Genomic DNA, 24,412 nt, shown 5'->3' with positions numbered 1-24,412 from the left:
AATCACTGGAAAGGAGGGGTGGTACATGCGTGAGGAGGATGAAGATGATTATGAGGATGAGGATGGGAGGGGAGGGGAGCACAAACCAATCAGCATGAGCAGCAGCAGCACAACCAACCGGAAGCGGAGCCAGAGCCCTACCTCTGCCGGGGGGCAGGTGGTCGTAGTTGGTGGGGGGCATGATGTCGTTTGGGGCCGTCTCTTCTTCTTGGTCACATCTAGGGCAGCGGGAGGAGGAGGAGGAGGAGTTTGGGTGTCGAACCTCTCGACCACATCCTCCCCCTCCTCGCTTTCCGAAGACGCTCGGACTCTCCGGACCACAGAGTGGCTCCTCCCGTAAGCCTCCTCTTGCTCCTCTTCATCGATATCCTCCTCCTCCTCTTCGTCCTCGGTCGGGAACTTCTGGCTCAGGGAGCACCTCTCCAGCACCTCCTCCTCCTCCTCCTCTTCTGCAGCAGCAACCACGACTTTCTGACTTTCCTCCGCGTCTCTCTCGTCCGTGACTCCTTCGACAACCTCTTCGCTCTGCTCCTGCTGCTCCTCCTCCTCCTCCTCCTCCTCCTCCTCGTCCCTCCCTCCTCCTCCTTCTCCGTCGCTCCCTTCCGCTTTGCGCCGTTCCCCGCCGTGCTCCATCACTCCGTCGTCGACCCCTGTGCCGTCGTTTTCCGCACGCCGCCTCCTCTCCACCAGCCCTTTACTCGCGTCGACCGCCTCATCCTCCTCCTCCTCCTCCTCCTCCTCCCCTCCCTGGTCCTCGCACTCCTCCTCTATCTCCGGGTCTTCGGCCTGCCCCTCCTCTCCCTTCCCCCCGACGACGCCCCAACAACGTGCCTCCTTTCTTTTAGCGTCTCCCTCCTCCTCGTCGCTCACTTCTCCTTCCTCCTCCCTGTCGTTTCTCTGTTTCTCCTCTTCGTTCACTTCTTCTTCTTCTTCTTCCTCCTCGTGTTCCTCGCCTCCTTCCTCCTCCTCCGGTTCTTCGCCTCCTCCTACTCCTCCTTCGTCCTCTCCCGCCTCTCTCTCCCCTCCCTCTCTGTCCCTCTCCTCCTCCTCTCCTGTCACCACCCACCCTGTGTCGTTCACAGCCTCCACCCCCTCCTCCTCCCGCCCCACGGCTCCTCCCCTCCCCGTCGCAGTTTGTATCCCCCCGCTGGCGGCAAGGGGAGACAGCATGAGGTGCGCTGGGGATGGGAGGCCTCCTCGGAGAGCAGTGCCTCCCTCCTCCTCCTCCTCCTCCTCCTCCTCCTTTGGGTTGGGGGGGGGGGGGGGCATGTGTAACGTAGGCGAAGAGAAGAGAAGAGAAGAGAAGAGAAGAGAAGAGAAGAGAAGAGAAGAGAAGAGAGAGGGAGGAAGGGGCGAGGAAAGTAAAGAGTGTGATATGGACAAAGAGGTGGAGGTGGACGGATGGCATGCGGATGGAGAAAGAAAGAGAGAAAAAGTTCACACTTCGGTAGGGAATTACGGTAGTTAGTTAGTTGATAAATGACACATACTGGATACACAACACACACACACAAGGATCAGATTAGCGTAGCGACGAGCACGCTGGGAGTTCATAGATTTGCCATCTTCACAATGATGGATGACCACTCGTGTCGTTTTTTTTCACAAAACAACAACAGAGCGACGGTACCTTCAGGTAAAAAGAATAACGGATCTCCAAGCGTGGCGTACCTGGTGAGACGGAGGCTCTCCGGACAGGTTGAGGTCTTGCAGCTCTGGTTCGGTCCTCTCCTCCAGCTGAGCTGCGGCGCTGGCGTCACTGTCCTGCATCCACGGGGGGGAAAACAAAGCCCAAATGAGGACTAGTTTATCCCATTCTGACCTGAGATCAGATTCATACGAGGTTTCCGCCGGACACACACTGGTCTGATGAACCCATTCTGACCTGAGATCAGATTCTAAAAATGTCAGTCGCTCTTCGATTTTTCAAAAATAGCAGACCTACAAGCTCGTATCGCGCCACTCGGTGGCGCGATATGAGCTTGTAGATCTGCTATTTTTCAATAGCTAAAGCACGACATGATGCCAACACCAAAATGGGTGCCCGGTCAGAATGGGTTATAGGGCTGTAACGATACGGTAACTGCATCTAAACATCCATTTTAATTTCAATGATCGAAGCATATCGATCTGTAACCGGCAAAATATCGTATACTTTTACTTCGTATCGTATTGTTTTGTAAAAGTAAGTAAAAATTCACACCAGTGTGAACCAAGTGGTGCAACTCTGTATCGTTTGCGTCCAGCAGGTGGCAGCCATGTCACATACTTCTGTCGTTCCAATTTCACACATGCGCACACCACTCATGCTCATGGTTACAGGTACACACACAGGTACACACGTACACACACAGGTACACAGCTACACGGACATTGCAAGCTGGATGTAGAAGTGGTTTGCACCACTTAAAAACTAGAAATGCACTCTGTCGAGGTGCCAACTTGCGCCTTGCACAAGTAGGCAGGCAGCAGGCAGGCAGGCAGGCAGGCATGTACCTGTTTCGGTGGGAACCATAGAAGTATAAAGGATAGAGGGAGGACTGGAGAGACAGACCAGCCCCCCTGCTATTCATTTCAATAGAAGTTGCTCAGTGGCGTTTAGAAGCACCCGGCAGACTGCCCGGAAGTACCATTACAACTCAATGGATCGGAAGGGCAGCCCAAACCTCAAACCTGAGGTCCGGGATGACGCATGTTACGCAAATAACGTCACCGAACGTCCGTCCACCTCCATGAACGTGCTGCAGTTCCACTTATTGCCAGTAGGTAGTGGCAGCTTCGACGTTGGATAGCCTTACTGGGGGCTTGGCGGGAATGGATTGGGGCTCCTTGTGTGTGCCAGCAAGGTCAACTAGTGGCTTCACAGTCGACTAGTTGAATAGTCGACTAGTTGCTTAAAGCCCTAGTGGATACCTCATACTGTAGAACGCCTCCTAACAGACAGACAGGCAGACAGGAATACCTCATACTGGAGACCGCCTCCTAACAGACAGACAGGCAGACAGGAATACCTCATACTGCAGACCTCCACCCAACACGTCCAGGTCCAGATGGAGGTTCTTCAGAAGTCTGGCTGACCCACGACCACTCAGCTGAGAGAGAGAGATAGAGAAGCATTACCACTCAGCTGAGAGAGAGAGAGATAGAGAAGCATTACCACTCAGCTGAGAGAGATAGAGAAGCATTACCACTCAGCTGAGAGAGAGAGAGATAGAGAAGCATTACCACTCAGCTGAGAGAGAGAGAGAGATAGAGAAGCATTACCACTCAGCTGAGAGAGAGAGAGATAGAGAAGCATTACCACTCAGCTGAGCGAGAGAGAAGCATTACCACTGAGCTGATGAAACATTTGATTGCATAATCATCACAGTAATGAGTCAGAATAAATAATTAACATATGGGCCTGGATAATAAATTATAGCCTCGACGGACCTTTTCACCTTGATGAATAAGTAAAGTAACCCATGATCACACCATTGATTTGATGCGCTTTGTGCGTGCTCTCCCGGCCCTCAGTTTAACGGACGGGACCCCATATATTGCGCTGTAATCTGATCCCTGGTCAGCCCTTGATTCTAGCAGCCCGGTGGGCATCTGCTGCTCTCACGCCATTAGCCAGCATACAAAGAATAACCATTTGTTGTGTAATGCTTGTCTTAATATATTCGGGCGCATGTAGCCTATACGTCGCCGTCGGGACTCGATCGGAGCATAAATTGGTCGTTTATAAATTGATTGATTAATTGCAGCTGCAAAACAGTTGTGTAACTTGTGTTTCATATGGCTACACAGTACACACGTTTTTTGGGGCGGGAACCCCTTTTGGTGTTAGCACTATGTTATGCTTTAGCTATTGAAAAATAGCAGATCTACAAGCTCATAGCGCGCCACCGAGTCGCCCGCTGCGAGCTTGTAGGTCTGCTATTTTTGAAAAATCGAAGAACGACTGACATAGAAACATAGCTTTTTCAGAAAACCGTCAGGATGTAGAAGACATTTTTAGAATCTGATCTCAGGTCAGAATGGGTTAAACATTTTGGTTGCTTATGCAATGAATATAAGAATAGATGAAGCATGCATGGATCGAATATCCTGCAGGGACCAGGCAGGTTATATAAAAGTTTAAAAACATCCTTAATTGGCGGGGATAGATTCAACATTATAGCGTAGTCCGTGTGTGTGTGTGTGTGATCGTCCGATCAGCGTGCGGTCCCCCTCCCTTGCATCCACTGATTACCTCGTTTAGCGACAGCTTGTCATCATCGTCCTCATCATCATCATCATCCTCGTCCAAGCCGGGCAGAGAGAGAGACACCTTCTCCTCCTGTCTGCTGCCCAGGACACTGGAGCTGCGGAGAGCCTGAGAGACAGGCAGGCAGGCAGACAGGCAGACAGACAGACAGACAGGCAGGCAGGAAAGGGGGAGGAGGAGAAAGGAGGTCAAGACGAGAGCGTAATTAGAATGGAAGTGATGACACAAATACAATAATGAACAGACAAAGTTCAAACTGCCTCATTTGACCGTCTAGTCTAGTGCTCTTACCCCCAGAGAGGAGGAGGTCTTGAGGGGCTCCAGCGCCCCAGCGCTGCCCAGGGACCCCCTGAGAGCCGGGATGGGTCCAGAGAGCGGACCCCCGGGACCGTCCAGACCTCTGAGAGGAGCCAGGCTGCCCAGAGGCGACGGCAGGGAGCCCAGGATCGAACCCAGGCCCAAGCCCTGAAGAGGAGAAGGATGGACGGGTCAGTAACCTCGTGTTCTTGGGAGGGAGTGGGGTTTATGATCGTGGTGGGAGGAGCCGATGGTAAATGACGTCATGTTGTAGTGGTCACTGCTTTGTATAGTCATCAGGCAGGAACTGCCAAACCGGAATCAGAATTACCCAGTATAATTCGGTATATTTGTAATTTGGTATATCCCTCTTTTATTCCAACTCATAGCGACTGGCGAGACTAAAAACAAACAGGGGGGACCAAAAACAAAAAGAGACGCTGAGTTTGTATTAATTTTTTTATCGCCTGGTCTAAACCACGCCTACTCGCCTAGACCGGATCACACGGGCGATTTAGCCACACAGTACCAGGCTTTCCTCCGAGGTGGAGGAAGCCTGTTGACATAGTAGTACGGCAGGCGGCGGGTGGAGTGGGACATTTAGTATCTAGTTTTTCTTATTGGCCTCAAATATTGTCTATATACTGTACATACATTCATGAATTCACTTGCTGACCGGCTGTCGCTATCGTATTGAGCAATTGTTTTTATAGGGGTTTATATGTGACCATACCAATTTCTTTTATATTATTACATCAACACACCAACATTAACAGATTCTGTACGTAGGACGTCTGAGAACGTCATAAGGACCCCGAAATATTAGTACTATTGACGTGTGAGGACGTCCTAGCGACGTCCCAGCGACGCGGGGCGAGATAAGAATATTCAGATTTTTTCCTATTTTTTTTTTTGGCATTTCGCTTTTCGCTTGCCGTATGCTAACGCTCAGTGCAACTATTAGCTTGTCATTGACTCCCATGTTAGCGCGGCGGAAAGAATGACTCGTATCTCCTAATCCAAGGCGCTCTCCGCAGTGATGAATGGATCGATATGCTGGCGCTTCATTTCTGCTCCTCATCCGTCTCTCCCGCAAAATATGAACGTTTTTTGGAGCGTAAAACAATATATTAAGATGATCGGGGATGTGAGGTCCCTTTGTAAAGTCAACTTTTTTAGGCAAGTGTTTCCTGTTTCATGGCTTTCAAAGTAAAAGCGATCAGACAACTCTGGCACTCTATAGCCTTTATTTTGAAGGCACTTCCTGTACTAAATGTGTTAAAACGCCTTTGTAGCCAAGACGGAGATCCAGAGATTAATAATGCACAGGTAGCTAGGGACAAGATCCCGAGATTTGATAAATTAGCCTTAATCCATTAAGCCTTCAAATATAATTTACCTTATTTTAGCGTAGTCGCTAGCCACCGCTAGCGTCCATGTAAGGAACAGCTATTATCCCTGTGTGCACGCCGTCTTTAGTGACATTTTGGCTCATAATGAGAAGAAGTACCATGATCAGAGCCTAATAAAACATTATTAAGTGCACGAGATACTTTACCTTCAAGGTGTCTTTCTTCTTCTTCTCCTTCTTCTCCTTCTTCTCTTTCTTCTTCTTCTTCTCCTTGTCCTTCTTGCCTGCGGCGCCCCCGGTGGTGGCGGCGGTGATGGCGGTGGAGCCGCCGGGCCCCACCGTGGCGGCGCTGCGCTCGCGCTCTGCGGCCACCAGGCGGCGGTAGTGCTCGTCACACGGGTGGTCCCAGGTGGACTGGGCCGTGGCGAAGTTGAAGTAGTACACGTCCCCCGTCACGTCCTGACTGTGGGGGGAGGAGGGGAGGGGGGAGGAGGAGGTGGGGGTCACTTCAACGACTCACATAACATGGATGGATGGGTGGATGGGTGGATGGATGGAGACATGTCACTATCAGTACGGCTTTAACCAAATTTAGGACTGAGACCAAATTAAAAAAATGCCTTCTAAATCAGGACAGTTTTCTGAAAAAGCCCATGTTTCTATAGATCAGTGGTTCTCAAACTATATTTGGCCACCGACCCCCCATCTGAAAATATGTTGTTTCCAGGGCTGATTCCACCCAACGCCTCACTACAATCACCAGGGCTGATTCCACCCAACGCCTCACTACAATCACCAGGGCTGATTCCACCCAACGCCTCACTACAATCACCAGGGCTGATTCCACCCAACGCCTCACTACACTCACCAGGACTGATTCCACCCAACGCCTCACTACACTCACCAGGGCTTCCACTCGCGAGGCAGCGGGGCAACGATGCCCTCCCTGGCCAGCCACAGGAGCTCCGGCTCCCCATCTGGATCAATGCCAATCTCTCTGGCATACTCCTGGATCTCTGAGATAGAGAGACATGGACAAAGACAGGGAGAGAGAGAGAGAGAGAGAGAGAGAGAGAGAGGCCGGGGGGTGGAGAGTGAGAGCTGCTTTGTTAAAACTGTTAAATGCCCGATCCAAAATTGTAATGCAGATGAGACTATAGAGCATCTGCTAGTAGACTGCCAGAGGTCTAGAGAGGTTTGGGGGAAAATGTCACAAATTGTTTTTAATATTAATGTCACGTATAATGCAGTCATGTATGGAGTTTGTATTGAAAAAATGTCTGCCATGGAGAACAAATTTTATTGGACTAATGTTTGCACTGTAGTTAACAAAATATGGAACACCAGAAGTGCCATGGTGATTCACCAGTGGTATTTAAACAAATACAAACTGAACTGAAATGACAGAGAACTCTTGACTAAAAAAAAATTAACTGACACCATGGCACTGAACATTGTAAAAATAAAAATTGAAATGTAATATATGTATACATTGTAAAACCCTGAATAATTCTCAATAATAAAATATAAAATTTATATAATATATAAAAAGTGAGAGAGAGAGAGAGAATTAGAAGGACAATATCAGTCACCAGAACCAAGGACGGCTGATCAAAAATAATCAATAATCAAAGAAATATATATGTCAATTATCCAATTACTGAATCGACCAACTTAAAAACTGGTGTTCCCAAAAGCCAGAGTAGACTATGAGAATGAGATGACCCACGTTTGTTTTAAACCCCTACCTTGTTCCGAGGGGATATAGCTCTCATCATAGTCCTCTTCTAGAATGAGCTGGTCTCCTATGAGAGCAGCTGCAGTCATCCTGGATTCAGCTGTATGGATGGAGACAGAGACGCAATGATGACACAGTCAGTGTGTACTGTATGTGAGCTGGTCTCTATGGAGACAGTAGTGTGGCCGGATGGGACCCGCCAGGTTCCCGGGTTCCATCCAGATCCAATGTAATGCACAATGTAAAACGCTTTGGATAAAAGTGCTATAATAAATATATAGTAAAAAAAACTATTCTATCACACACACACACACACACACACACACACACACACACACACACACACACACACACACACACACACACACACACACACACACACACACACACACACACACACATTAATGTACAATTTTATGTCATAATTAAAAACAAGGAAAAAACGTTGAGTAGAATTGTCTGAATTCTAAAGAATTACAGAGCTACACATTTGTGCGTGCAGGGCTTTGTGTAATAGGGCAAACCATCCTCTAATTAAGTAAGTGGTCATTAGTTAACTCACCACACGGCTAACTATAAGAGTAATTCTTCCACATTACTATACACACTCAAACAAAAGAGGCTGATGACTCCCCTTGGGCCCCCTCAACTCGATCTCACTATAACTAGACACTTTACCTCCCCCCCCCCCCTCTCTCTCTGTTTAAAAGTACAGGAAAAATCTCAAAATACAGGTAAAATATAGTACAGGTAAAAATCTCTCTAGAGAGACGGCTCGCCCCAAGCCGTGGATATGTGGACATACAAGGCTTGGGATATCCGTGGATATACACGGCTTGGGGCGAGCCCTCCGGATATCTTGCCCACAGCGTGGATATCTCGCCCCAAAGCACGGATATCTCGCGGCTCTCGCCCCATGTTTATTTCATGTTTATTTTACCTTATTTCTCTTATTTTAGAATCAATGTTGACCCAAGACTCTGAGAGTGTAACACATGGAACCAAATGGACCCTTACAGGTCTGTATTAAATTTAAATTATTATATTTGTCTATACTGTAAGAGAGTGGAACCAAATGGACTCGCAATTCGTCCATTTGTAACACTGTCAGAGTTACAATTACCACCAGCGTGAATGACAGGACGGACAGCTGTTGCATGTTCTGTCCACCTTAAAAAGGTTGTGACACACACACACACACACACACACACACGTTGCTTGACATGGTCTAGCCTAGCGGCTCTATAGCCAGTTGTCAGACTATATTTAAACAGATTAAGTCTAGACATGTTTAACTTGGTAGGTGTGTGTCACAGTGTGTGTGTGTGTGTGTGTGTGTGTGTGTGTGTGTGTGTGTGTGTGTGTGTGTGTGTGTGTGTGTGTGTGTGTGTGTGTGTGTACTGTAAAGTAAAGCCTAACAAACAATACGGTTCAGAAAATGATTTTTTTTAACTAACTAACAAATCAAATCGATTTGTAAATTATTCTAACAGTCAGTTATGCTAGTTGTTGTATTTAGCATCTCAGTTTTAGCCTCTCTTCTCTTGTTCTGTTTAGCTGTCAAAGCTAATGTTAACAACAGTTAAACAATGCGTTGAGTTGTTTAGGCTACTTACCAAGATGATAGAAGTGTTGTGACGAGCCTGGGCGTCAGAACGGCTCAGTTAGTGTTTAAATCCATCATGTTGAAGCAGACATAGAAGGATTAGCACCACTATAGCAACATGTTAGCATCATAATGCTACCACTAGCAACATCACATCACCAAGGACGCTTCACCACGGTTGCCAGATTGTGTGAGAGAAATAAGCAATTCGGTCTATGAATACAAGCCCCAAAGAAGCGACTATAGTTAACTGACAATTATTTACAAGCAACGTTACAGAAAAATAAGCCCAAAGTCGCTTATAATAACAGACATGGAAACACTGTTCACTCGTAATGATGTTACACTGGAAGCGGTGACCTATCGAATTGTGTAGCGCAGAGGGCGCTGTTTGACGCGTGTGTATGGCGAAAAATCATTAGTGTCTTTGATTGATTAATTGATTGATTGATTGAAGTATTTATTAACAGCCTGGAGAATTACAGTACATTTAAAGCAAAACTCAATACAAAACTTTTAACTGTGACGACACCGTAAAGCATTATACCAAATTCCAACTAACTCATAGTGGATGCAGTATGATGAGACATTGGATTCCAAACTTGTTACTGAACAAATACTCTATAGCAGTGGTTTTCAACAAGTGGTCCGGGGACCACCAGTGGTCCTTGAGGGAGTTCCAGGTGGTCCCCATGCAGCTAAATGATGGAGAGTTGGTAACCAAATGGACCCTTGTATTGTAGATCTTTAACTCTTGAGAGTGTAAAATGGAACCAAATGGATCTGTAAGGGTCCATTTGGTTTCATTTTACACTCTCAAGAGATAAATTATTGTTAAACAACTGCATTACTTCATTCGCAATAATGTAGAAGAATTGTTATTTTGATCAACGTTTTGCCTACAAACAACAACAAAATATTATTTAGTTCTGGGTCTGAGGCTAAATGTCGTCAAATGGTGGTCTGTGGCTCAAATGGGTCTGAGGCTAAATGTCATCAAATGGTGGTCCGTGGTGGCTCAAATGGGTCTGAGAGGCTAAATGTCATTAAATGGTGCATGGTCTGTGGCTCAAATGGGTCTGAGAGGCTAAATCTCATCAATGGTGGTCTGTGGCTCAAATGGGTCTGAGAGGCTAAATCTCATCAAATGTTACTGAACAAACACTCTATAGCAATGATTACTATTAAAAGAGGTATTTAACACTGTTACTGAACAAACACTCAATGATTTCTATTAGAATACAGAGCATTAACTTCATAACCAAAAATATGACTTGCAGTAACCGTACCTTTACATAATCCTGTTCAATTTCCAATCCAGATTCATGACACAGACATACAGACAGTATAGTGTATTAGTCTTGCAGATGTGTACCCAAAGAAGAGTGCATGCCGCAGGTTCAATAGATACTTTATTGTTTCATCAGATACTGTCAGTTCAGTCCCTGACAGAAATATACAGTATTGAGTTAATTTCTTTACAGTTTTTGCAGTGAGAACAGAATAGATGTCACTCATAGATATGATACATGGTGTTCTTTCATGTTGATATTATTTTATATGTATATTATTGTATTATATTGGGCTGGTTTCTTCATCTCTGTATACAGATGGTCCCCACTATAGTGACATATAGGCTGATTATCTGTATTACTAGTATAGAGCACCGAAGTCTGACGTATTTTACACATCCTAATTGGGTCGTGTGTGTGTCGTCCCCCCCCCCCCCCCCCCCATTCTGAATTCCAATAAACTTTTTTTTCGCATCAAATAAGAATTGTGTTCCAGAGGTTTGAGTCGTATGGATATGAACCATCAACTGCTGAAAAGGGTACTGTTACCACGGTATACCACCACCGAATTAGTTACATTTTCACCAGAAACAGACTATCGTAAACGATATAGCCTATACAGACAACCTCCCTGACAATATCTTTGGACCACAATTCTAAGATGACCCAAAGTTATTCTCCATAGAGACCATTACTTTCGCGTTCCAGGGGATGAGCGAGTGGCATCAGGACTTTGATACTCTATACTTGTGAGGAACAAATGATAATATTAATAATAAACAATGTTTAAAAAAGGTATAAAAACAGCAAATGCAACCAAGCAACTACATGGGACCCGAGTAGGGCTAAATTAATATATATTTTTATATTATAAATAAATTATAAACTAGGTAAAATCAAGGCGGAGAAGGGGGAAAAACAGGCCTGAGAAACCTTAGGAAACACTTAGTAAAAGGTTGTTTTTTCAGTCCATCTTTAAAAGCGTCGGTAGACTGTGTTGCCTCAGGTGGCATTTTGAGGCTAGGTTTGGAATTCTGCCTATAATTTACACTTAGTTATGCGTGCGTGCGTACATCGAAAATAGCTGACCTACAAGCTCAGCAACGTGTCATGCTGCGGCATGTTGTGAGCTTGTAGATCGGGTATTGCCGGATTGTGGTGTAGCAAAGCAAAAAAAAAAACATTCATAAAATGTTTGTCCTAAAATATTGATGTCCTCACAAGTACTGTATATAGTAATAAAATGTGTGTGTGTGTGACTGTGTGTGAGTAGCCCTATGAAGTGTTAAAATCATCAGACGATGCAGCAGTTTAAAGCTGTGTGTGTGCGTGTGTGCGTGCGCACGTGTGTGTGTGTGTGTGTGTGTGTGTGCGTGCGTACAGCAGTGCATATGGTGCACTGCACAGCTTAGTGCATATACAGCAGTTCATTGCCCCAGTCATAACATGTACAATATAGACACATTGAAGCTATCGATAAAACAATAAAAAGTGACATCTTGTTTGTATTCAGTAGTGTGTGTGTTTGTTTTTGCATCAATTACATAAAACTGCTCTTATATCATAAATGCTATTATATTTAGTTTATCTGATAACAGATCAAATTAGTTTCTTTAGCCTTGCTTCTTGTGAAGGATAAATGGAGAGTGGGCAGATAAACAATGTGGGCACATCAACGTTAAACCGGATATTTATTCCAAAGTGTAAAGGAAAATAATAACAACGAAAGCATTTGGGAAAGTAATTTAAAGCACTGTTTCCCCAAACAGTACACAATTATTTTGAGATGAGGGTCATTTCGGGGGCGCTTGACATGAGAACGTATGAGGGCACCGCTGATATAGAAACAGGTTTTTTCCAACAAAAAGACTTAGAAGACATTTTGTAGAATCGCCCTCAGGTGTCTAATGGGTTAAATGTCAAAAGTTCAAGCGTGTTCAAATCGTGTGTACTTTACATGACTTCAAAACCATTTTGAAATGATTATATACTTTTCATTTTATAAAGAATATCAGTTTTAACATCGAGGCACAGAGTTTAGGTGTTAACTCTTCCGCTTAACCTTATGAATTGCTGGAATAAAATGTAACACAATTTGTGATTTCAAACGTATTCATAATCAATAATCTGATTCACATAATCTTCCTACAGACAGTGTGTTCAGTGCATGTGCAACACGCACCAACGGTGGAAAGTAACTAAGTACATTTACCCAAAATACTGTTCAATTTAGAGGTACTTTTACTTTACCTGAGCATGAGGCAAATATAGTACTTTTCACTACAATTATTTGAAAACTTTAGTTAACTTACTTTGTACGTTATAACAAAACATACATCATCCAATTAAGTCCTGTTATTATTGTTTGTTCGTTATCTATTTCAGCCATTAGAAATCAGCCTATCTACCTATCAAAAAAGTTTGAAACATTTGAGCACTTTTACTTTGGTACTGCGGATATTTTGCCGGCAATACTTTTGCACTTTTACTCGACTAAATATGAATGAATTAGTATTTTGAGGTACTGCTACTTTTGCTTTAAGTAAAAGATAATTGAGTACTTTATCCAGACCACCACTGGCACGCAACCCCCCCCCCCCCAACATACATACACACACAAACATTCATGTAGATTCAACATTCATACAATCACACAAACATGAACACACACACACACGCACACACACACACACACACACACACGCGTGCACATTTTTAACACGTACATTTAGCCTCATTAACATGCGCCATCAAAGCAATCTGAGTCCTGTAATATTATAGGAGACAATTTAAACCCAAAAAGTTGTGGCTTTATCCTTTTTTCCTCCTAACACATATAAGTATGGTCAGATTTACAGACCCACAACGATCCATTTTGGTTCCTGACTTTACACCAGTGGTTCTCAATTGAAGTGGGGTCGCTGGCACAAAACACTTCCAGATCTACAGCTAAATGAAAAAGGTTCGAGAACTAGTACTGCTCTGAATCATCTTGCTGGGGACCCCCTGGAACCGCCTTGAGGGTCCCATGTTGAGACCACAGTGCATCATAGTGTACAGCAGTTTTACCCTATGTAATGGTAGAATTTCATTCATGTTTATTTTTTTATTTTTATTTTTAATCTTGTGGAAGGAACACGTTATTCCAACCAGTTCCTTTCCACCTCCATCAGCTGCCCCCGGCTGGCCAGGGGGAGGCAATATATGCCCAGTATCACCCACTTTGAGAACCACTGCATTATCCCATTCTGAACGGGAACCCATTTTGGTGTTAGCATCATGTCGTGCTTTAGCTATTTAAAAATAGCAGATCTACAAGCTCATATCGCGCCACCGAGTGGCGCGATACGAGCTTGTAGGTCTGCTATTTTTGAAAAATCGAAGAACGACTGACATAGAAACATAGCTTTATCAGAAAACTGTCAGGATGTAGAAGACGTTTATAGAATCTGATCTCAGGTCAGAATGGGTTATAGTGCAGCGAATAACCTCCCCCACCTTCACCACCCCCCCCCCCACACGCAGCCCCCTTTATCTTCCACTTCGTCACCTCCCCGCCCATCCATCCGTCCGTCCGTCCGTCTGTCTGTGCGTCTGTCCGTCCGCAGGGGGTCACTTGAGCAGGGAGATGTCGTCGGCGAAGTCGCCGTGCGGGCGCAGGCAGCGGGCGCAGCGCCACTGGCACACCATGAGGCAGAGGGGCAGCATGAAGAGGGCGCAGATGCCCGCCATGATGTAGGCGATGGTCATCAGCGTGGACTCGTCCGTCTGCGGCACGTTGTAGCCGCAGTCCTCCAGGTCGACGCCGCCGTGGAACGGACCCTCCACTGACGCCGTGCGGAACTCATCGTGCACTGGACAGAGACGGAGGTTGTTAGACCTGAGGACGATTCTACAAATGTCTTCTAAATTCCTGACAGTTTTCTGAAAAACCTCATGTTTCTATGTCAGTGGTTCTCAAACTATTTCATGTCAGGGACCCCCAGAATTATCTGTATTTGTATCTGTATTTTATCTGCTGCGGACCCCTATCTGAAAATATGTTATTCCAGAGACCGCCCCAGAAGCAAAGATTTGAGTTAAAAACATTCACTCTGAAAGAATATATTCAAAGGTTTGCGCCACAGAGCACACACACACACACACACACACACACACACACACACACACACACACACACAAATAGCAGACCTACAAGCTGCTATGAGCTTGTAGATCTGCTATTTTTCAATAGCTAAAGTATAATTAACATAATGCTTAAAACACCAAAAGGGGTTCCCGCCCAGAATGGGTTAAGGTGCGTTCAGACCTGAGTAGTTAGAGCGGCGCGATTACATACAAAGTCAATGCAAAGCCGAGAAGTTGTGTGAACGACTGAACGGGCACAACGCGAACAAAGCGAACGGCAGCCTGGTACCTTCGGCCCGGCTGGAAAAATCCAACTCAAGTGACCTTCGCTTCAGTTGGAAGCGTGACAGGTGCTGACGTCCCTCCCCCTCACCGTGACAGGGCCTGACGCCCCTCCCCCTCACCGTGACAGGGCCTGACGCCCCTCCCCCCTCACCGTGACAGGTGCTGACGGCGAAGCCGATGCGTCTCCGGTGTCGGTCGAACACCACGTAGAAGCCCTCCATGATGACGGCTCCCATGACGGTTCCGGTGCTCGACTGAGACACGGCGAACTTGTAGCAGTCCTCCTGGGCCGACGCTACGTCCTCTACGGGACGCAGGTACTGCTGCATGGGGGGGGGGGGGGCACAGAGGTTCAGGATTTAGTCCTACAGACCTACACTCACAGAAAACATGCAGTAATCCTGGTCTCTATAGGCCTACTGCCTCCCCCCTGGCCAGCCTGATGGAGGGAAAAGGAACTGGTTGAAATAACGTGCTCCCTCCACGTACTATAAGTCCAATCGGGGTTTCAGGTGGCTGTTCCTTTTTTGTCTCCACCGTCCGTGTGTGTGTCCGTGAGCAGCTAATCTCGGCCACCGTTAACCCGGTCGATGCCAAATTTTGCACACACACTCCCTGGATGCCAACGATGAACCTCTGCCCCAAACTTTCCAGAACGGCCTGTTATAGCGCCACCAGGAGGCCGCTTTGTGCAAAACAAGTTTTTGCACAGTACACCTACAGATTTTGTCCAAACATCACGCAAATTGGTACACAGTCTCTCTAGAGCCATTCAACGAAACCGGTCTTTCAGATTTATCAGACTCCATCCTGATTGGTTAAGATTGGCTTCCAAAGTTCACAGGAGTGCTCAGTTTCAAACAAAATGCTGCAAATCATGAACACATCGCGTGATTTCCGTGAAATTGTGCACGCACATTCCCACTAGGCCGAGGACGAAATGCCACATGAACAATTTCAACTCAGCCTCAAGGTGGCGCTATAACCTCTAACTGCACGGATCTGTGGATAATTTACTTTTGTTGCCCTTTTATCCAACCACCAGATGAAGGCAAGCTGCAATGTCCTACATTCCTATCCTGGTGGAGACCTGTGCCCAGAAGGGCACTTTTTCTAGTTTTAATATATTTTTTATCCCACGATTTTGTAACACATTTTTCGCCCCTGTGTCAATCATCTAATGTGATCCTGGGCTCTACACACCCTCCTCCAACCTAGTCCCCATATATGGGGGACAAGGGGAGAGCAACAGACTTGAACTCATGCTTCCTTCATGCCTGAGTGTCCAAGTTGCTCCTTTACACCTGACAGGGGGGAGTTTCCCTGGTTGGACGTAGCGCGTGGAAGGAACACGTTATTCCAACCAGTTCCTTTCCCCTCCATCAGGTGCCCCGGCTGGCCAGGGGGAGGCAGTTTAGTGACCAGGATTACTGCATGTTTTTTGTGAGGGTACCTACCCTAGGGGACACGGGGAGAACATGCAAACTCCACACAGAAAGGCCCTTTCACCAACCCCGCCTTCGGGTATGGGCACTGATGACGCGGAGGAGGAAACACGCCGCCAGCACCCACAGCGTCCCGAGCGGGAATCGAACCCAGGACCTTCTAGCTGTGAGGCGACAGCACTACCAACTGTGTAGGTGGCTGTTCCTTACATGGACGCTAGCGGTGGCTAGCGAAGAAGCTAAAATAAGGTACATAATCTTTTTTTTTAACTCTGGATAAAGGCTAATTCATCAAATCTTGGGATCTCGTCCCTGGCCACCTGTGCATTATTAACCCATTCTGACCTGAGATCAGATTCATACGAGGTTTCCACTGGACACACACTGGTCTGATGAACCCATTCTGACCCGAGATCAGATTCTAGAAATGTCAGTCGTTCTTCGATTTTTCAAAAATAGCAGACCTACAAGCTCGTATCGCGCCACTCGGTGGCGCAATATGAGCTTGTAGATCTGCTATTTTTCAATAGGTAAAGCACGACATGATGCTAACACCAAAATGGGTTCCCGTTCAGAATGGGTTAAATTAACCTCGGGATCTCGGGCATGGCTTCCATGGCTTTACTATTATTTCAAAACATAAAAATAAATAAAATAACATCAATGTGGCATGAAATCAAAAACAAATTTAGAAAGAGTTTGTTTGTCAACCTCAGCCTGATGACATCAAAGTCTAATATCCCCTAGTACATAGTTCCTGCAGGGTAAATGGAGGAGAGTTCCTGCAAGATAATGGTCCGTGGGCTCAAACGCAACATAAACGTAGTACATCATGTGTGTTATATTTCAACAGCAGGTTACTCTACTGTACTTCCAAAGGTCAAACTAAGTGATATGGTGTCTCGAGGAACCTGCTCATCCACAGGCGCTGTGGCTTAGTTGGTTAAAGTGCCTGTCTAGTAAACAGGAGATCCTGGGTTCAAATCCCAGCAGTGCCTTTTGAGTGGAACAGAATAAGCAGCTTTTCCAATTATATTATTATATAATATTATTGGATATCTCTGAATTGGAATATATCAAGCAGTGTTCATTTTGATAATAAAAGTCTAATGTCCCCTAATCCTGCAGGATAAATGGAGGAGATAGTTCCTGCAAGATAATGGAGTAGATAGTTCCTGGGTAAATGGAGCAGATAGTTTCTGGGTAAATGGAGCAGATACTGTAGTTTCTGGGTAAATGGAGGAGATAGTTCCTATGGGTAAATGGAGCAGATAGTTTCCTGGGTAAATGGAGTAGATAGTTCCTATGGGTAGATGGAGTAGATAGTTCCTGGGTAAATGGAGTAGATAGTTCCTATGGGTGGATGGAGTAGATAGTTCCTGGGTAAATGGAGTAGATAGTTCCTATGGGTAGATGGAGTAGATAGTTCCTGGGTAAATGGAGTAGATAGTTCCTATGGGTGGATGGAGTAGATAGTTCCTGGGTAAATGGAGCAGATAGTTTCCTGGGTAAATGGAGTAGATAGTTCCTATGGGTAGATGGAGTAGATAGTTCCTGGGTAAATGGAGTAGATAGTTCCTATGGGTAGATGCCAGTTACCTGGGGCAGGATGGAGATCCTGAAGGACTGGTTGCGGTTCTCGCTCATCAGGTAGAGGGAGATGACGGGGAAGATGTGCCAGGGCGTGGTGCCAGCCTGCCAACACACCAGCTGCTCCCCGAGCCAGAAGCCTGAGGGGAACTGCTCCGTCTGAGAGGACCGACCGACCGCACGCACGCACGCACGCGCACACACACACACACACACACACACACACACACACACACACACACACCAAGGGAGACAGAGGACATCAGACCAGAGAGAGAGAGAGAGAGAGAACTTCTTTACACCTGTAATGTAGTCTAAGGTGTCAATAAAGTTGAATCTGTATGTGAAAATGTACTTCTTTTCCTTTCCGCTTTTCCCTTCAGGGGTCGCCACAGCAAATCATCTGCCTCCATCTCACCCTGTCCTCTGCCTCCTCTTCTCTCACACCAACTAACTTCATGTCCTCTTTTCACTACATCCATAAATCTTCTCTTTGGTCTTCCTCTAGGCCTCCTGTCTGGAAGTTCCAACCTCAACATCCTTCTACTGATATACTCACTATCCCTCCTCTGTACGCGTCCAAAGCATCTCACTATCCCTCCTCTGTACGCGTCCAAACCATCTCACTGTCCCTCCTCTGTACGCGTCCAAACCATCTCAGTCTGGCCTCTCTGGCTTTTTCTCCAAAATGTAATGCAGCAACAAAACCCATGAGCTATTCTGGGAAGACGATGGCCAGAAGTCGGAGTGGTTATTTAATCATGACGTATTTGAGACGGCACAGTCTGTTTCTAGAGCCTGGAGTAGAACACAATCTCTTGCAGCTCTTCAACTATATATAGGTCCATGTCCTTTCTCCTGTTGCAGGCCCAATGGTGTATTTAATTTAAGTTTATGTTGTATAATTATAATTGTGTAATGATCTGCCATGTATGAAGCTTGGGCGTTCTTAGTTTGTTATTTAATTTGATTGATTGTTCATGAAATCATAAAATGAAAATAAAAGTGTGTAGTATGTGAAGAGTCTGTGCTATTAACTCATTTTGGATAAGAAATAAAACAGTTTTCCTCCTCTGGTGAAAAGCTGGAGGCTGCGCGATGGCAGTCCCTCAGTCAAATCTGGTCACATACTGCATGGGCTGCTATAGGCTTCCTTGGAAGCATGACACTTACATAAAGAAAAAAACAATCAATCAATCAATCAATCAATCATGTACAGTCAGTGACAAACAACACCAGCCAAACCTCCACTGTATGGAGCTTGCTTCATTTAGTACGGTGAAGAGAGACAGACTCACCGAGGAGGCGGCCTCAATGGCCTTGACGGCAGCCTGGAACACTTTCCTGGGCAGACGCAGGTTGGTGGTCCCACTGTCAACGATGCTCTTATCATAGTTATACTGTACCAAATAACACATGAGTATTGATTACTGATATCACTGTCCATTGTTATACTGTACCAAATAACACATGAGTATTGATTACTGATATCACTGTCCATTGTTATACTGTACCAAATAACACATGAGTATTGATTACTGATATCACTGTCCATTGTTGTACTTTATACGAAATAACCCGTCGGGTCCATTTGTATGCTCTCAAGGGTTAAATTATTGTTAAACATCTGCGCATCAGATTTACAAGAAGTCTACACAAGAAGTCTACACAATTAGAGAATGTAGAAGAATTGTTGATGGTCCGTGGGCTCAAACGCAACATAAACGTAGATCATGTGTGTTATATTTCAACAACAGTTTACTCTACTGTACTTCAAAAGGTCAAACTAAGTGATATGGTGTCTTGAGGAACCTGCTCATCCACAGGCGCTGTGGCTTAGTTGGTTAAAGCGCCTGTCTAGTAAACAGGAGATCCTGGGTTCAAATCCCAGCAGTGCCTTTTCCAATAAAATTATTACATAATATTATTGGATATCTCTGAATTGCAATATATCAAACAGTGTTAAAGGTATATTCAGTGATTTCACTCAAAAAACCTTAGGTTTCGTTTTTGGCTGTGGGACCCAGCCTTTCGTCCAATCAGGATAGAGAGTCAAAAACGAAACCTAAGGTTTTTTGACCCCCAGGGGTTAACTGGGGACAGGGAGGAACTCCTTATATGGCCAGCACACTCTATAGTAGGGAGGATTATCACAACAAAACAAAAAAATAAGTGATATTTGAATTAAGTGAAATCACTGAATATACCTTTAATTTTGACTAAGACTAAAAGACAAAGGTTTTTGATATTTAGTCGACTAAGACTAGACTAAACTAAACTATTTCAGATGACTAAATAGGACTAAAACTAAATGAAACACATGGGTGTTACTGTTATCACTGTCCACAATAAAGCGTCGCAGTCCCGCCCCCTTTCATGGCCCGGAAGATAATTTCCCATTAAATTCTTCCCATAGACGTTTCAGAAAGTATTTATTTGAAGACCTTTAACCCATTCTGACCTGAGATCAGATTCATGCAAGGTTTCCACCGGACACACACTGGTCTGATTAACCCATTCTGACCTGAGATCAGATTCTAAAAATGTCAGTCGTTCTTCGATTTTTAAAAAAATAGCAGACCTACAAGCTCGTATCGCGACACTCGGTGGCGCGATATGAGCTTGTAGATCTGCTATTTTTCAATAGCTAAAGCATAACATGATGCTGACACCAAAATGGGTGCCCGTTCAGAATGGGTTAAGTCTCGGACAAAGCCAACTCGGCTCCTGACAAATCATGGAAATAAACAAATAATTAGAAAGCTTTGTCCGAGGTTTACAGGTCTTTAAATTAATACTGTCTGAAACGTCTATATGGGAGAAATGAATGCATGGGAAATTATCTTCCCGGGTCATGAAAGTGGGTGGATGGAGACACAACAATACATACGATTTACAGTTATACGTTAGGCATTTAGCAGACGCTCTTGTCCAGAGCCAAATGCAAGTGTTTATTGAACTGTAGTCAATAAACAACAAGGTACGCAAATCACATAGAGTGTGGAGAGTGCCTTAAATAAACTATATAGTATATAACCTATATAAACGGATTGTGTGGCCCTGGTTTTTCTGGATTGTGTGGCCCTGGTTTTTCCCTAATGGGACTTATCGAGGGTAGCTACTGGGACGTAAGTCGGGACTTGATCACTCCCGGCTGGGTCACCTGAGTGAGGGGTATGATGTTGCGAGACCCGAAACCCAGATGACCTTGGGATACATCACTGAGGATACGTCCCAGGTGCATCCATTTATGTATGTATTTTGTTATAGTTCTTCTATTTATAGTGACTCATAGGAATAGACTAAGTGACAACCAGGAATAGTCTGGTGACCACCGGAGAGACGGGTGGCAGCCGGAAATTAGACAGCACCCGGGAGCAGTATGGGTTAGCGCCCCAGCCTGTGTCTTCCGTGAGGAAGAAGCCCAACAAACCCACGGTGAGGCATTTAGGAGGGCCATGCAAGCCTCAAGCGGAGCCGGCGGCACCACCAAGGGCAAGGTGGAGCCTGCGGAACCGTTGCGGCTTGAGAATCCACCATTCCTGAATAAAGTGCCTGGTGCTGGGAGTCTGGTGCAACGCACAGGGCCTGACCTGGTGAGAGCAGGAGTGGACCTGGTGAGACGTAGGAGGGGCCCGGACAGGTGTCAACCCACAGAGCCTAGTCCTTCCATGTGCCAGAATGGTACCTCCCAGTCCCGGCAGAGTAGTTCAGGAGGAACGGATTGTGTGGCCCGGGTTTTTCCCTAATGGGACTTATCGAGGGTAGCTACTGGGACGTAAGTCGGGACTTGATCACTACCGGCTGGGTCACCTGAGTGAGGGGTATGATGTTGCGAGACCCGAAACCCCGATGACCTTGGGATACATCACTGAGGATACGTCCCAGGTGCATCCATTTATGTATGTATTTTGTTATATTATAGGATACCAGGAAAACAATAAGTGTTGTGAGCTTGTAGATCTGCAATTTTCGACACGCGACCCCGCTGTGCGGTGAATATAACTCGAGCTTATTGGACTGGGCAGCTGTTCTCACATTATTGCTTTTATAGCGCAAATACAGTATATCGTCAAACTGATGATGGCCGATAGGCTAAATGTCATCAAATTGATGGTCCGTGGCTCAAACGCAACATAAACGTAGTAGTTCATGTGTGTTATATTTCAACAGCAGGTTACTCTACTGTACTTCCAAAGGTCAAACTAAGTGATATGGTGTCTTGAGGTACCTGCTCATCCACAGGCGCTGTGGCTTAGTTGGTTAAAGCGCCTGTCTAGTAAACAGGAGATCCTGGGTTCAAATCCCAGCAGTGTGTTTTGAGTGGAACAGATTAAGCAGCTTTTTGAATTATATTATTATATAATATTATTGGATATCTCTGAATTGGAATATATCAAGCTTAATGGACTGGGCAGCTGTTCTCACATTATTGCTTTTATAGCAAACAGCGATTTTGGGGCAGATGATGGCCGATAGGAAAACATTGTCCTATCGCCCAAGCTTACAGTAGTAAACAATGAACCTAGCATCTGTCTTTAGAAACAACATGCTATCTAAATAACTGTCTCTTGTACATTATGAAAGTATAGGATAACCGGGTAAACAACGAACATGCTATATAAATAACATTATGTACTTAAAGTGGTCAAGAAAAACAAACCAAAGAATAAAACATGAATGAGAGAAATAGGAAAGAAAAGGGGAAAAGGGAGGATAATATAAACTAGAGGGCGTGCAGCTACCTCTTTGCAGTCCATGTTGAGGTCCTGTCCGTTGACCTCGATGCGCACAATGATGACCTCATAGTACCACTCCCTGCGGATGGGCGTGTACCACAGCTCCCCCACGTAGAGTGACTCGTCCACTCCTCCAATGATCTGAGAGCACAGCAGGGAGGAGGCGGGATCATAATGACGGACTCCGCCCGTTTACTGGACTTTTGTTCTCACAATAAAAGTTATTGATAAATTATTTGCAAATGCAAAAGAAATAACAAATAAACTAAGTTGATTAAATTTGGTTATCCAGTCATCACCTGCAGGAGTCCAAACACCTGTTTTTACAATGTTGCTTACAAAATTGCTTATTTTTTCAATCTACTTGTAAATCAGATTTTTTTCAAAACCCCGGACCCCACTTTGAGAATGACGGGCTCTCAAAGTAAGGGTTCATTTGGAAACCCTTGGTGGTTCCTGGTCCCAACCTTACAACCAGTGCAAGGAAGTGAATCTTTTCCTCTCTTATCTGAACCCCTGACCATAATGAGTAAAGGGTTCTTTTCTTCAGAGTGTGGTGCCATCCTCTCACCATGCTGCCCCCCACCGTGGCACTGCCCAGCGTAGTGTTCTGGCTGAAGCCGGCCCCGCACAGCTGCAGGGAGAACAGGTTGGGCACGGGCGTCTGGCGCACCAGAGAGTCAAAGAACGGCTCCAAGTTCTCATCAGGCTGCAGAGGAGAGAGAGACAGAGAGAGAGAGTTTTAATTAACACATACCGACACATTGATATAGCTACGGAGAGACAGACAGGTCTTAAGTAACACAGTTGAGTACTGACTCACCGATGCAGACAGGCAGAGAGACAGACAGACAGGAGAATTATTGAATTAATACCTGTCAATCAATGTGGAGGACCCTGATGTAAACAAGTCTGGTTTTATCCTCGTAGCAGTTTGTGTATTGACCTGTATACTTTCCTTGAACTGTACCCATTCTACAAACTGTTAACAACATGTTCAATCAATCAATCAATCAATCAATCAATCAATCAATCAATCAATCAATCAATCAATCAATCAATCCGTTGCCCTGTAACCAACCCGTGCTATCTCTGCGTAGGCCAGGCCCAGGATGCCCTCCCAGTTGGAGCCGTTGATGAAGAAGCGGTCGGACTGGGTGATGGCGGCCACGTTGGCACGCAGGGTGGCGTTGGGGCCGTGTGGCACCGCCACCACGTCGGTGCCCAGCTCGCCCTCCCAGCGGCCCTGCGTGTACGGCACGTACACGCTCCTGCCCAGGTCCCGGTACGAGTTGGACCTGTCGGGAGGAGAGGAACAGGTTTTATTTAAATCACTGTTGCCCATGCAGGTCCCGGTAGGAGTTGGAGCTGTCGGGAGGAGAGGAACAGGTCTTATTTAATAATAATAATAATAATAATAATAGCTCAGATTTATATAGCGCTTTTCTAAATACCCAAAGCGCTTTACATGGGAACACCAGGAACAGACTTTATTAAGAAAAAAAGATCAAAGCTAAAACATAACAGATACAGGGTTAAAAAGGATAAACGAGACCTCAACTGGGGAAGGCTATTCTGAAGAGGTGTGTTTTGAGTGAGGTTTTGAAGGAGAGGAGAGAGGGAGCAGCTCTGAGATGGTTGGGGAGTTCATTCCAGAGTTTGGGGGCCGAAACATAAAAGGCCCTGCTC

The 24,412-nt window shown here is 45.5% G+C and overlaps 2 protein-coding genes across 3 annotated transcripts in view; both read right to left on the bottom strand.

Annotated features, from left to right (window-relative positions):
* Positions 1-9,337, bottom strand: part of cep164 (centrosomal protein 164) — a gene marked incomplete at its 3' end in the record, with an annotated part of 35,011 nt that extends 25,674 nt beyond the window's left edge. The window contains exons 1-8 of the mRNA XM_083772776.1: positions 9,255-9,337; positions 7,649-7,738; positions 6,805-6,916; positions 6,108-6,363; positions 4,544-4,717; positions 4,238-4,360; positions 3,012-3,092; positions 1,672-1,764 (exon numbers count right to left, since the gene is read on the bottom strand). Coding sequence (XP_083628902.1) covers positions 1,672-1,764; positions 3,012-3,092; positions 4,238-4,360; positions 4,544-4,717; positions 6,108-6,363; positions 6,805-6,916; positions 7,649-7,727 — 918 coding nt within the window. The 5' untranslated portion in view covers positions 7,728-7,738; positions 9,255-9,337. The remainder of the gene's footprint in view (positions 1-1,671; positions 1,765-3,011; positions 3,093-4,237; positions 4,361-4,543; positions 4,718-6,107; positions 6,364-6,804; positions 6,917-7,648; positions 7,739-9,254) is intronic.
* Positions 9,338-14,100: 4,763 nt separating this feature from the next.
* The window catches only part of bace1 (beta-secretase 1), a 22,143-nt gene continuing 11,831 nt past the window's right edge, over positions 14,101-24,412 (bottom strand). For both annotated transcript variants that reach the window (XM_083772784.1, XM_083772785.1), the window contains exons 3-9: positions 23,805-24,021; positions 23,295-23,432; positions 22,730-22,864; positions 19,283-19,384; positions 17,994-18,143; positions 15,101-15,272; positions 14,101-14,390 (exon numbers count right to left, since the gene is read on the bottom strand). In XM_083772784.1, the coding sequence (XP_083628910.1) occupies positions 14,149-14,390; positions 15,101-15,272; positions 17,994-18,143; positions 19,283-19,384; positions 22,730-22,864; positions 23,295-23,432; positions 23,805-24,021 (1,156 nt within the window). In that variant the 3' untranslated portion in view covers positions 14,101-14,148. The remainder of the gene's footprint in view (positions 14,391-15,100; positions 15,273-17,993; positions 18,144-19,282; positions 19,385-22,729; positions 22,865-23,294; positions 23,433-23,804; positions 24,022-24,412) is intronic.

Source organism: Protomyctophum parallelum (genome assembly GCF_964188405.1).
Source record: "Protomyctophum parallelum genome assembly, chromosome: 9".
NCBI lineage: Eukaryota > Metazoa > Chordata > Actinopteri > Myctophiformes > Myctophidae > Protomyctophum > Protomyctophum parallelum.
This window is presented reverse-complemented; position numbering and strand designations above follow the sequence as displayed.